Source organism: Larus michahellis, chromosome 2 (genome assembly GCF_964199755.1).
Source record: "Larus michahellis chromosome 2, bLarMic1.1, whole genome shotgun sequence".
Taxonomy (NCBI): domain Eukaryota; kingdom Metazoa; phylum Chordata; class Aves; order Charadriiformes; family Laridae; genus Larus; species Larus michahellis.
In genome coordinates this window covers 89,278,580-89,291,027 of record NC_133897.1, presented here as the reverse complement: position 1 = coordinate 89,291,027, position 12,448 = coordinate 89,278,580, and the positions used below count along the sequence as shown (strand labels likewise).

The 12,448-nt window shown below is 41.9% G+C and overlaps 1 protein-coding gene across 2 annotated transcripts in view; it reads left to right on the top strand.

Moving 5' to 3' along the window:
* Positions 1-12,448, top strand: part of TRIO (trio Rho guanine nucleotide exchange factor) — a 259,570-nt gene that overhangs the window by 68,339 nt on the left and 178,783 nt on the right. For both annotated transcript variants that reach the window (XR_012585654.1, XM_074576181.1), the window contains exon 2: positions 6,900-6,974. Coding sequence is in view for 1 of the 2 variants with exons in the window: in XM_074576181.1 (XP_074432282.1) it covers positions 6,900-6,974 (75 nt within the window). In the remaining variant the exon portion in view is untranslated. The remainder of the gene's footprint in view (positions 1-6,899; positions 6,975-12,448) is intronic.

Here is a 12,448-nt window from a genome sequence, read left to right as displayed (position 1 = left end):
TTGAGAATATGCCTATTGGAGCAGATCCTTTGAAATGGAGAGAGTACTCTGTTGGAAAATAAGGAGGTTTTTCTGGTTCAGGATGAGATTTGTATCAAAGGAGAGGTGGGGATTAGAAGGCTGGTGCTGGAGGTAGCAGCCTGGTGGACAAGGCAACTAGCTTACTGTCCATGACATGACACGCAAAGTCATTCTTCTGAAGTCCAAAGAGAACCTAAAGCATCGATATATTAGGGGTTGAGTAGGACTTTTTTTGTTTGCACCCGTGAAAAGGTCTTGTTTTTACGTTGCAAGGTGAAAAGCAGGTTGTGTCCTTAAAAGTGTGAGTATTCAGGATGAGAGCATTCCCTTTTATTGTTTGTGTTTTTTCTAGCCGTGTTTCAGAAAAGTTTAAAGTCAACTGCGTGTGACAACAATGGATGAGTGCTTCACCAACCTCTTAGCAAAGAGATGCTGCTCTTAGCCTCAATTTCCGAGTCTGCTGTCTTAGTTTCTGTGTCTGGAATTTATGTTTGTTGCCATAACCGAATGATGCACATCACTGAAGATACCTTCAAAGTAACAAAGACTTTTGTGTCCCTGGGGCAGTGATGCATCTTTGGGGGAAGCTATTTCCAACGTTGTTTTGTATGGCAGTTCTGTAGTCAAACTGTTGGCTTAAAAGATATGTTGAAGGCAATTTTATCTGCTCCCTTTAATTGTGTGGCTGACTAGTTACTGATCATTGCAGTGCAAGATGATTAACAGAGTTACCTTGTCTCCTGTGTCTGAAAGACACTTCAGCCTTAGACTAGCATTTGTCTGGGATGCGTGAACTACCACACAAGGTACCCAGTCTCTGTTACTGCTCTGAAGGTGACTTGCTCACTGTATTTCAGTGCCCGTAGGAAGCTTCAGCAAGTTGGGTACGCAGGGGAGCAGCAGGGTTATAGGAACGCTGTGATTTCCAGGCAAGAGGTGGCTTCTTTACACTGGGTTACTCTCCTGTCTCTGGGGTACATGGCCGTGCAGCTCTGTGGCCAGGTCTTCTCTGTGGGATGCAGGAACACTTGCAGCCCAAGTGAGAGGGGGCTGTCCTGGCCACTTGGGTAAAGGGCTCTCGGAAGCCTCCTAGGGGTGATACCTCCACCCAGGAATGCTGTTTTTCATGTGTCTTTTAACTTGGATAAATTAATATATCGCAGCAAAATATCTTAGCCTCATACAGCATGAGAAAAAGGATTAGTAAAGACAATTTAGTTTCTTAAATTTGGCTATCTGATGGTGTCTTGTGGCTCTGAAGTTGTGGGGACAAAGAGGAGGTGATATGTTTGTGGGAAAGACTTCTTCATTTTCCCATGTATAGATCTGTGTAAAAAGTTTAGGTGACTTTCTTTTGCTCCTTTCTTGGTTGCATGTTTTAAAGATCTTTAGTTGTGTGATACAGCGTTTCAGTAACCACTCAGCGATAACAGACTGTGTTAAAGTAGAAGGTTCCATTGCTATAACTCGGGACTGTGTAATTCTGAAAGCTTCACAGCCGGGAAAAGCCCTTAAATTGAAATGGACTGCTCAGTTGTGTGTTACTTAATCTAGTGAAGCTAAATATTAATTAGCATAATTTGAGCTTCTTCCCCCTTGACTGCTAGTTAGGGAGAAGTGTCCGTGTGATATATGAGACAACAGAAGGGCATATACTACCTATTAAAAATGTGAAACTAAAATGAGTATTTCTTTAATAGGTATTGAAAATACCAAGGGTGATTTTCCTGTTTCAGACTAAAATTATCTTTAAAGGGTACTAGCGTGGCATTTATTATTAAAAAGCATGTTTTTAAAATAAAAATGCCTTATTAGGTGAGCTGGATTGTGAAAGGAACAGCCTAAATACATGCGGTGTAGGCATACGCATCGTGCTTTCAGAAGAGAGAGGCGTGTGCCGGGGTAGATGAAAGCCCCTCGGTTTGTTGCGCTGGCCAAGCTGCGCCCCGCAGCCTTGGGGTCCTGCTCTTCCAGGGGGCTCCCCGTGCCCACGCTTCCCCTGGCTCCGTGGTGGCGGCGTTGGGCGACGGCTCTGCGGGCACTGCAGCGGGAGCTGCGGCCGGCGTGCTGGGGAAGGATGACATCACCTCCAGGAACATGTGATGCAGCCGGCTGGCGCGGAGGTTGCCGAGCTGTGTAGGGAGGGATGGGTGCAGATATTTATGGCATTCCGTTTGAGTGCAGTAAATGCCTCTTAATTTCTTTTTTTTTTTTTTTTTTTAAATGAAAGCCTCATAATCACGAATGTTTTGTGGTGTAGAGGCTTTAAAAAAAGGGGGGGACCCACCCAAGCCATTGAGACCTGCTTATATTCCTGTTTTTTTTTTATTATGTTTGGTTTTATTATTATTGCACTGTCAGAGATAAAAATATGATGGTTTTCTCGCTGTATTCACCTTCTTTGCTCCCCAGCATTCTTTCAACAGTTGTAATCCCCCCAGTCTTTTCAGTTAAGCTTTAACACTGCAGAACTGGAATAAAAATAGGCTGTTTAGAGCAGCAGGAATATGATAATCCAAGGCAGTCAGCCTTAAGGATATGCAGATCCAGAACAGGAGCCAAGCACTAACGTATTTTCTGGGGTGTTTACCTTGAGCAGCCCCTTAATAGTCAAAGAGATGTTAGCTAAATGTTTCTCGCTTCTTACATGCCACAGGCAAAGTAAAATGTGCAGCTACTGTGCATCATCTGAGGTGAAGCAGTTTAAGGGCTTAGAAGTCTGAGCAAGCAAGTTGTGGTAACATCAGTGTCTTGGGTAATTTTGAGCTAAGATAGACGGCAAAGTACAGCACTAGTTTCTGCATGCTTTTTAGGTGAGGAGAAAGTGTTTTCTACCTCTAAATTTACTGTAAAGAAAAGGAATCGCCATGGTTGATATGAAATCTGAGCATGCTAAATTGGCATTAAGCTTATGGTAGGTAGCTCAAAGCACGTTAAAAAAAATTTAACTCTGGAAGTGTGCCTGTATGCCGTAACAGTCAACTGAAGCCCAAATATTTCAAGGTGGAAAAAGGTATTTGCGGTCTTTTTAGATGAGTTATTTAAGCCCAAGGTTCTCTTAACGTCTTGTTTAAAGCTTTAGTCTCTTCTAGATGAAAACTTAGTAGGAAGAAAACTGTAGGCAGTTTCAGTGAAAGGCTGGTAACCCATAGCCAGTACTCTGGAGGAAGGAAAAGGTAAGAGGTTCCTTTGGAGCCATCTTAGACCCCTGAGAGTCTAAGCACAAACATGAAAGAAATAGCTGTGTCCCTCCACTGCTTTCTTGGTCTGGAGTTGCTGTGTAATTGCAAAATATTGTCCATTGTGTAGAAACCCTCCATGCAGCATGGTTACCCAAGGAACCAGTTTTCCTGGTCTGGCCTTTCTGAGAATGTGTATTGAATTTTGGGTTTGTTTTTGGTTTATGGTGTTCATGGAAAAACAGGGAACTAGCCAATGGCTGGGAGAGGATTTGTTTAGTTTTCTCTTGTTTTGTAATCTGTGGGTGCTGAGACAATGTCCTGGTTGAACACTTCAGTTAGAGTTAGCTGTAGGGACCCTGCCTTGGCCTACATAGATGTCATTGCTGGCAGGTGTTTGCCTAAATGTATTTTTTAAAAGTCCTCAGAAGTGGATAGTCCCTAGTTTTCCACAAGCAAGCCCGTGTCCTGCTTCATGGTTGTTTCCTTTACGAAACTTTCTACTGTCTAAAGTAAACCTCTTTTGCCACCACTAGACTTCTGAGGGCTGCTACCATGTCTCCCCTCAGTTCTTCAGAGTGGACAGCATCATTCAGTTTAGTCCTTCCTCATAGCTCATGACACGTAAACACCTGGCCATCTTGTCCCTTGGGTGTTCTGTTTGCTGTGTCGTGGCTCTGTTTTGGTGGGTAGTGCCCATAATTAGATACTGTAGTGGTACAGAAGTCTCGGAATTGCTGGCTGGAATAGAAAACCTGTCATGTAATTTACATATATGATGCTCTTATTTACAAATCTTATGTTACTTGATGACATCAGTATGATGCCTTCAGGTTTTAGCTCTGAAGTGCACAGCTCTTTCATTAAAGCTCAGAGCCTGAGACCAAAGGATATGAAACATTTGAATATTTTTGAGGAGGAAGAGAAATGGTGGCCTCCCTGCTGGGCATCACCGACAGCGTCTGCTGCCATCTCTGGAGGGATTGTGGCCCTTTTGCATAGAGGAAGGACAATATATTTTAGAAAAGACTGACATGTATAGCAGAGCTTGCTCTAGTAAGATTTCCCTGAAACTGTTAATAATTAAGCAGCTTATTTTACCTTCTAAATAACTCAAACTGTTGATTTTAAGGAACACAACAACTGTGTTGTACGAGGCTTTTTGAGCTGTTCTACTTGACAGCACTTCTGGGCTTCAACTGTGATAAAGTAGTCAGTGCTTCCCATTTACCCCAGAAGGGGTACTTTCTTCAGAAATGAGATATTTTAAATAAATAAATAAATTTAGAAAATTTAAAATAAATACAGAGAGACTGGGAAAGATCACACAGACAGTTTGTTGGAGTGTGGGTACAAAACCACCCAATTTTTGTAAGATGAACAAGGTTGGGCCAAAAGGGGCCAATTCTACATTAATACAGGTCAATATGGAATATAAGGCCATAAGTAAAATCATGGAATCATGTAATTTTTCAGAGTTGGAAGGGACCTCTAGAGATCATCTAGTCCAACTCCCCTGCTAAAGCAGGATTGCCTAAAGCACATCCCTCAGGGCTGCATCCAGGCGGGTCTTGAAAGTCTCCAGAGAAGGGGACTCCACAACCTCCCTGGGCAGCCTGTTCCAGTGCTCTGTCACCCTCACCATAAAGAAGTTTTTTCTCATATTTGATCGGAACTTCCTGTGTTCCAGCTTGTGCCCGTTACCCCTCATCCTGTTACTGGGAACCCCTGAAAAGAGTCTGGCTCCATCCTCCTTCAGCCCACCCTCTAGATACTTGTAAACATTAATAAGGTCTCCCCTCAGCCTTCTCTTCTCCAGGCTAAAGAGTCCCAGCTCTCTCAGCCTTTCTTCCTAAGGGAGGTGCTCCAGTCCCTCAATCATCTTAGTTGCCCTACGCTGGACTCTCTCCAGTAGTTCCCTGTCTCTCTTGAACTGGGGAGCCCAGAGCTGGACACAATACTCCAGTTGTGGCCTCACCAGTGCAGAGTAGAGGGGGAGAATGACATCCCTTGACCTACTGGCCACAGTCTTACCTATGCAGCCCAGAATTCCGTTGGCCTTCTTGGCGACAAGGGCACACTGATGGCTCATGGATAATTTACTGTCTACCAAGACCCCCAGATCCTTCTCTTCAGAGCTGCTTTCCAGCAGGTCCACCCCTAACCTATACTGGTGCCTGACATTCTTCCTCCCCAGGCGCAGGACCCTACACTTGTCCTTGTTGAACCTCATTAGGTTCTTCTCTGCCCAGCTCTCCAGCCTGTCCAGGTCACGCTGGATGGCAGCACGCTGGATGACACCACACAGGGTGGTGTCAGCCACCCCACCCAGTTTGGTATCATCAGCGAACCTGCTGAGCATACACTCTGTCCCCTTGTCCAGGTTGTTGATGAATTTGTTAAACAGTACTGGTCCAAATATTGACCCCTGGGGGACACCACTGGTTACAGGCCTCCAACTCGACCCTGCTCCGTTAATCACAACCCTCTGAGTCCTGTCAACAGCCAGCTCTCAATCCACCTCACTGTCCCCTCGTCTAGTCCACACTTCCTCAGTTTCCTAAGGAGGATGTTATGAGAGACAGTGTCAAAAGCCTTGCTGAAGTCAAGGTAGATGACATCTGCTGCTCTGCCCTCATCTAGCCAACCAGTTATAACATCATAGAAGGCTATGAGATTGGTCAAGCATGATTTACCCTTGGTAAATCCACGTTGACCACTTCCAATAACTTCCTGCTCTTGAACGTGCTTGGATATGACATCCAGAATGAGTCGGTCCATTACCTTCCCAGGGACGGAGGTGAGACTAACTGGTCTGTAGTTCCCTGGGTCCTCTTTCCTGCCCTTTTTGAAGACTGGAATGATATTGGCCTTCCTCCAAAATGCTTCCTAAATCTCTCTTACTAAAGAAGGGAGAAGTTTAGAATATGGCCACAGAATCGTAATGGAAGTAGAGAGAAGGGAGAAACTGGTGATGTGCTGCTTTGCAGCATTGACTGTAATCACTCACGCCAGGGGACTGTTTCAGACTCTGTGTGTGTGTAGAGTTAACGTGACCAAATGTGCTCTCTGTTACAAAATGCTGCTCCTGTCAGCCAGTAGAAAAGACACAGATGAGAGCTTTGTCTCCCGATTCTGATTACAGAAATGATGTAAGGAAAGTGGCATTGAAATAGTATAGGGGTTTTTTTCGGTGATTTTGTTTGTGTTTGGTTTTTTTTTTGCTGTGTGTGGTACTTTTGGGGTTGTTTGTGTTTTGGGTTTTTTTGGGTTTGTTTGTTTTGACTGGTAATTGCTGTAAAGGTGCCTACTCTTCTTAGCTTGATATTATTCCTCTCTGCTGGAACAAAAAGTAAAAGCAGGATTTGGAATGCCTAAAAGCAACACAACATGATCCAACTGATAGTTTTTATTTACTGATGAAAAAGGCTAATTCCAGTATCCTGTTTTCTACTGAGGCTTGTTAAAAGGCCATGCTATTTGTGTTAAGCTAGTCAAAGCGATGACTTGTTCATTAATATGTTTTAAATTTTTACTTTATATTTTTGCAGCCTTTTACTGTAAGGTTATCTTAATTCCCATAATCATAACACTCAGATTGTATTCCAAAGGTAAATTTTATACAGTGCATTCATTAAATGTAGAAGGTGAGCTTGTCTGAATTTCTGACTGATTACCTTCTCTCTTCCTTTTTTTCAGGGTTTCGCAAAAATGATGAAATGAAGGCTATGGAAGTATTGCCAATTTTAAAGGAAAAAGTTGCATACCTTTCAGGTACAGTTATTCTGTTGTGGAATGTGTAACTGTTTACCTGTTAGTCACACGTAACATGGTATTTTAAATACTTTAAATATCATTACAGAAGTCATGGGTAGTACCTATTCCAGTTGGGTATCCCAAACATAACATGAGCATTGTGAAAGGATCTGTGAAAAAGAAGGGGTGTGTGTTATTGAATGCGGAACATACCGCTTGTTGTCGTCCCAGTCATGTCCTGTTCCCTGCGCATATCCAACAGTATTATTTAGAACAACCTGCTGTAGTGCAGTCATATTCCTTCTCTTATTCCTGGTTCTCTTCTGCTGGAGAATTTTGCAGAGATGGCTTTGTTCCTGGCCCATCTGAAGCATTAGAGAAATATCTCTGTTGCAGAAGTGAAATTTCAGTGCATATCCTTTGAAGCACACTTAATATCTTCATGGTGAAATGAGTTAGTATCTACTTTTAGCGATCTCCAGCGTACACCTTGAAGTTGGTTGGTTACTTTACGAGGAATAGCAGTGGGTTTAAAAGTGAGGTTTAGATGAATGAATATCATAATATATTCTACAACTTGATAAGTAACTTTACTTGATGGAATGATGTCTGAGGTGCTTATTTTTGTGAACTGCATTTTGGGTGTGACTTTCTGAAGTAAATGCTTCCAAATCTGTTGGGATTAAACAGCATCATTCTCTTTGCCGTAATCTTAGCATCAGATTTAGAGGACAGACTCCTAATGGCCTCATATTTGAAAGGAGGGGGTTTTGGTTAAATAATTTGTCGAGAACTCCAAAAATAAAGCTCTTATGTGTAAATATTAAAACATACAAAATGATCCCTGAAATTGCACTCTGGAGATTTGCTGTGGATAGATGCTGATGCTTGCAAGTACAGTGTGTAGTTAGTTCATAGTACTTCATCCTGTCAACTCTGCTGAGTCAAGCAGAATTGTAAAGCAAAAAAGATCTTTGTGTGTTGTTGTATTTTATTTTATTTTTTTTAAGGTCCTAGCAACTCTAACAAATGATATAACAGTCTGCCCAGAGCAAGTTTTCCTGGTAGTGTGGAAATCCCGATTCTTCTGCTTATGACTTGTAGTGGCAGTGAAGGCTTGCTTACAACTATATTTTCAGAGGGAAAGAAGAAGAGAAAAGGGAGTTAAGCACAATATTTCAATCCCTGATTACTCTTTTTGGACCTTGTTTTATGGTACTTAATGAAAATGCAGTCAGTTTCCATTCCAAAACCTCTGAATTTCCAGATTGTCCGGAGCTTAGTTTAGACCCCTTAAAGGGGATCTGAAAGACGATGAGGTGTTCTCTATTGTTAATTTGTAAGCTTATGGTATTCTCAAAAGACATTAATTCAGTGACAGTGAAGTGGGCCAAATGAAAGCTGAAGATAAATTTAAAGGGAGATGATGGAGTCTGAAGCAGAGCAGATGAGGTCCAGACAGGAAGAAGTGGTTGCCAACTTGCCTGTGTGAAGGTAGCAACTTCTGACAGAAGAATGGAGCAAACAGCTGTGGGCAGCAAGACTGGCTGGAACTGATTTGCCAAAATCCGTAGTTTCACATTTCCATTGCAAGTGGGGCTCAAGTGAAATGAGATCCTTTAGCAGTGCAAGTGATTTTAAAAAAAAGAAAAAAAAAAAACCACAACAACAACCCACAACAAAACAAACAAACAACACCGCTCCCATTCCTTCACCAACAAAACTAGGACGACCACTAGGGCTTAACTATTTGTGGAACTAGAACTGTCAAGCTTTATATCTGGGAACACAAAGGTAAGGAAGACTGTTGGGTTACTGACTGAGAGGCTTTCAATGCACATTTTTTTTTCCCCTTTTTTTTTTTTCAGATGTACAACTTTTGCCCAAGTACTTGGTTTTAGTATTTGTAAGTGCAATAACTGGTTAAGGTCTGTAGAAATAGGACAGATTGGGGATATCTCTACTAAAACTCATATCTAAAGGTAACTCTAAGTTATCTCTACTAAAAATTCTCATAGTCCCATTAGGCCTAAGCATCCTTTTTGTACTTTTGTTCTCCCTTATTTATACTGGAGTTCAGGTAGAGTTGTTGCAACATGGTCATTGTTGATTGTTGAGTACCTTCTCAAGTAGGAATAAAGTATGACAATCAACAGCGCAAAGAAGTGGTTCCTTTTTGTAGAGCAGGAAAGTTACAGAAATAACACAGTCTGAAAACAATTACTGGAGTGTTTGAGATCGAAGTTCACTTCCTTCATCTCTTCTCTGGCTTTCACTGCTGTGACCTTCGTTCTCCAAGTTAAATGAGTAAGTGTGGACTGTATAGCAGTATATTCATCTTTGTGTTCTTAGAATACTAAAGACACTGATCTTTCCACAATGCTGACTATCTTAAGAATTTAAGAAGCCAGCTTATTGTGAGATGGACATGTAAGGGTGAGCCATCTTATGGAGAGACCTAGACAGGCTGGAAGAGTGGGCTAGTAAGAACAGTATGAAGTTTTAACAGAGATAAGTACAGAGTCCTGCACCTGGGTCGGAATAATCGAAATACAGTACAGGCTAGGATCTGTGTGGCTGAGGAGCAACCTTGCTGAAACGGACCTGGGGGTCCTGATGGACAAAAAACTGAACATAAGTCATCAGTATGCTGCTGCAAAAACAAAGGCAGATCTGATCCTGTACTGCATGCACAAGAGCATTACTAGCAGAGACAGAGATGTGATTATCCCATTCTAGTCAGTGCTTTTCAGCCTGCACCTGGAGTACTATGTCCAGTTCTGGTTCCCACAGTTAGAGAGACACAGACAGACTGGAGAGGGTCTGCGGGAGGTCCATGAAGATGATGAAAGGGCTGGAGAACTTGCCGTATGTGGAAAGGCTGAAGGAGTTAGGTCTTTTCTCCCTGGAGAAGAGAAGGCTCAGAAGGTACCTCATCACAGTATTCCAGTACTTAAAGGACAGCCACAAGGAGGACAGAGGCTCTGTTTTCACAAGGAGCCACATGGAGAAGACAAGGGCCAACGAGTACAGGTTGCACTGGGAGACGTTTTATCTCAATATAAGAAAGGGTAGATTTAGATTAGATATTAGGAAGAAAACCTTTACTCTGAGGATGGTGAGACACTGGAACAGGTTGCCTAGGGAAGCTGTGGATGCCCCATCCCTGGAAATGTTCAAGGCCAGGTTGGATGGGGCTTTGAGCAACCAGCTCTAGTGGGAGGTGTCCCTGCCCATGGCAGGGGGGTTGGAACTAGATGATCTTTAAGGTCCCTTCCAACTCAAACCATTCTACCATTCTATGAAATAAATTTTTTTACGGTGATAACTATCATTCACTGGAGCAACCTCCTCAGGGACATGGTGGATTCCTCATTACTGAAGGTTTTCAAGATGTGATTGGACAACGTGCTAGATAATCTCATCCAGGCTCCCTTTCCCATGAAAGGTTGGACCACATAATCTTTCGAAGTCTCCCTTCCAACCTGGGCTATTCTGTGGTTCTATGAGAAGTTTGAAGTCATCACTAAGGGAGTTGCTGGAAATTCTGAGACCCCCGGCTCCACCAGGCCTTTGGGATCCTACTGCAGCCTTCCTACCTGCGTTATTGCTCCTGATTCCAGCACCAGCCTGTTTCTACCATAAGTATCTCCTAAGCCATTCTTGAGACGATGTTTTGATCCAATCAGAAGTCTTGGTGTTATAATAAAGTTAAAGCTCTTGGTAACAGATACATCCTGCTGAGATACCACTTTTACTCCAAGTATACTATGTTGTGATTAAACTGTATTTATGAGAGTTTAACTTTTCTCCTCCACTGGGTACCTTTTCAATCTGTGTTAGCCAGAGTTAGGCTGTAATTCTATATTGCTTTTTTTCAGTCTTTGCTTTTCATTTACTCCTTTTATTTTCAGGTGGATATAATTAACAGATCTACTCAACATCATTTCTTTTTCTTTGCACAGTCTGAGTACTTCATCACTTTTAAGAAACTATTTCAGTAGTTGCTCTTCCTCTGTCATAGATCACAGATCTAGAGCAGGAGGCAAGGAAGTGCAGATGAACAAATACTTCTGTGAAGTAATGTGAAATACATCTTGCTGTGTGTAGGTTGATAACTTCAGAGTCCCAAAGCTCACCAAGCTAGCCTGAATTTTGTTATTTGTACATATTGATTACGGAGTAAATTCTGAGTTGGAAATACTTGTCCTTCATGAAACAAGTCTGACAAACTGGTCTGCTTTATCTTGTATTGGTCAAAGTAACCAAATAACTTGATGTGCAGAATGCAAATGCTTGGATGCAGCTTCACTGTGAATCCTGTGTTGTTTTTCTAGAATTGCCAATGAAGTTGTTCTCAAAAAAAAAAAAAAAAAAAAAAAAAAAAAAGAGAAAGAGAGAAAAGAGGGGGGAAAGGAAGAGAAGAAGCTCCCTTGACTGATTTTTCACTTAACCGGGTAATAATCTGCAGAGTATTAGGTGTCTAACCGCCTGAAATAGAAAAGAATCCTAGAGTTGTAACCATGAAGTATGGATGAAGTCTGGGATGCAATTTTTTTTGTTCAGTTTAAACTGAAGTCTGTTGAAGTACAGATACTCTTACATCTCCACACATACTTACATGAAGAGAAACATTTTCTTACAAGGTGCAATTATCTTGGTTTTCTATGAGAAACGGCACTTGATAACTTGTCCTGCTTTCCAAACGTGCCATAAAAGCCCACTGTTCAGCTTTACCTAAGTACTTTGAGACTAGGTAAAAAGGCGTTTCCTGAAAAAACTGCACTGCTCAGCCTGTTGGATTTTGGTGCCATTGGAGACCATTGACAGGACTGCTGTTGGTGATGTGCACTAGACAGAAGTGATTCATGTTGGGTGACTCATGTGAGTTGATCAGCTACTTGTTTGACACATCTTGGAATACACAGAGAGAATATCTCAGTACTGTGGGGAATATCTCAGTACTGTGGGGGTTTCATATAAAAGGAAAGGGGTAAAAATGGAAGTCTCTGATGAAAGAAGTGGCTTAATATGTTTTTGTTAAACCAAGAGAAATAGGGGGTTGAGTTGGTGAAGACTACTGAGACACAGGAAATTCCCACTTGATGCCTCATGCATTGTTGCTTTTAACGTTACTGTTTGTGTATGACACAGGACCATCAGGAACAAAGGAAATGAGAATTATTTATTGGCAAAGGCCTAAGAAAGCTTTTCATCAGAAACGTGATGTAAAAAACAAGTCTTAAGGACTTTTTTGCTTAATATTTATAATTTTGGTATCTGGTTTAAGACCAGATAGCGAAATTCTTTCCACCAAAAATCAAGGCTGTATTAATTTCTTCATTACTCATCTATACCTGAAATTTATGCAACAGATTTTGTCTCCAGTGTAGAAAAATTTCTGGATATGATTTATCAGAAATTGAAGCACCGTAGCTTAGAAATAGGTTTCTCTGTGGTGTATGTGGAGCTGGGAGCCAACTGAAGTGGCA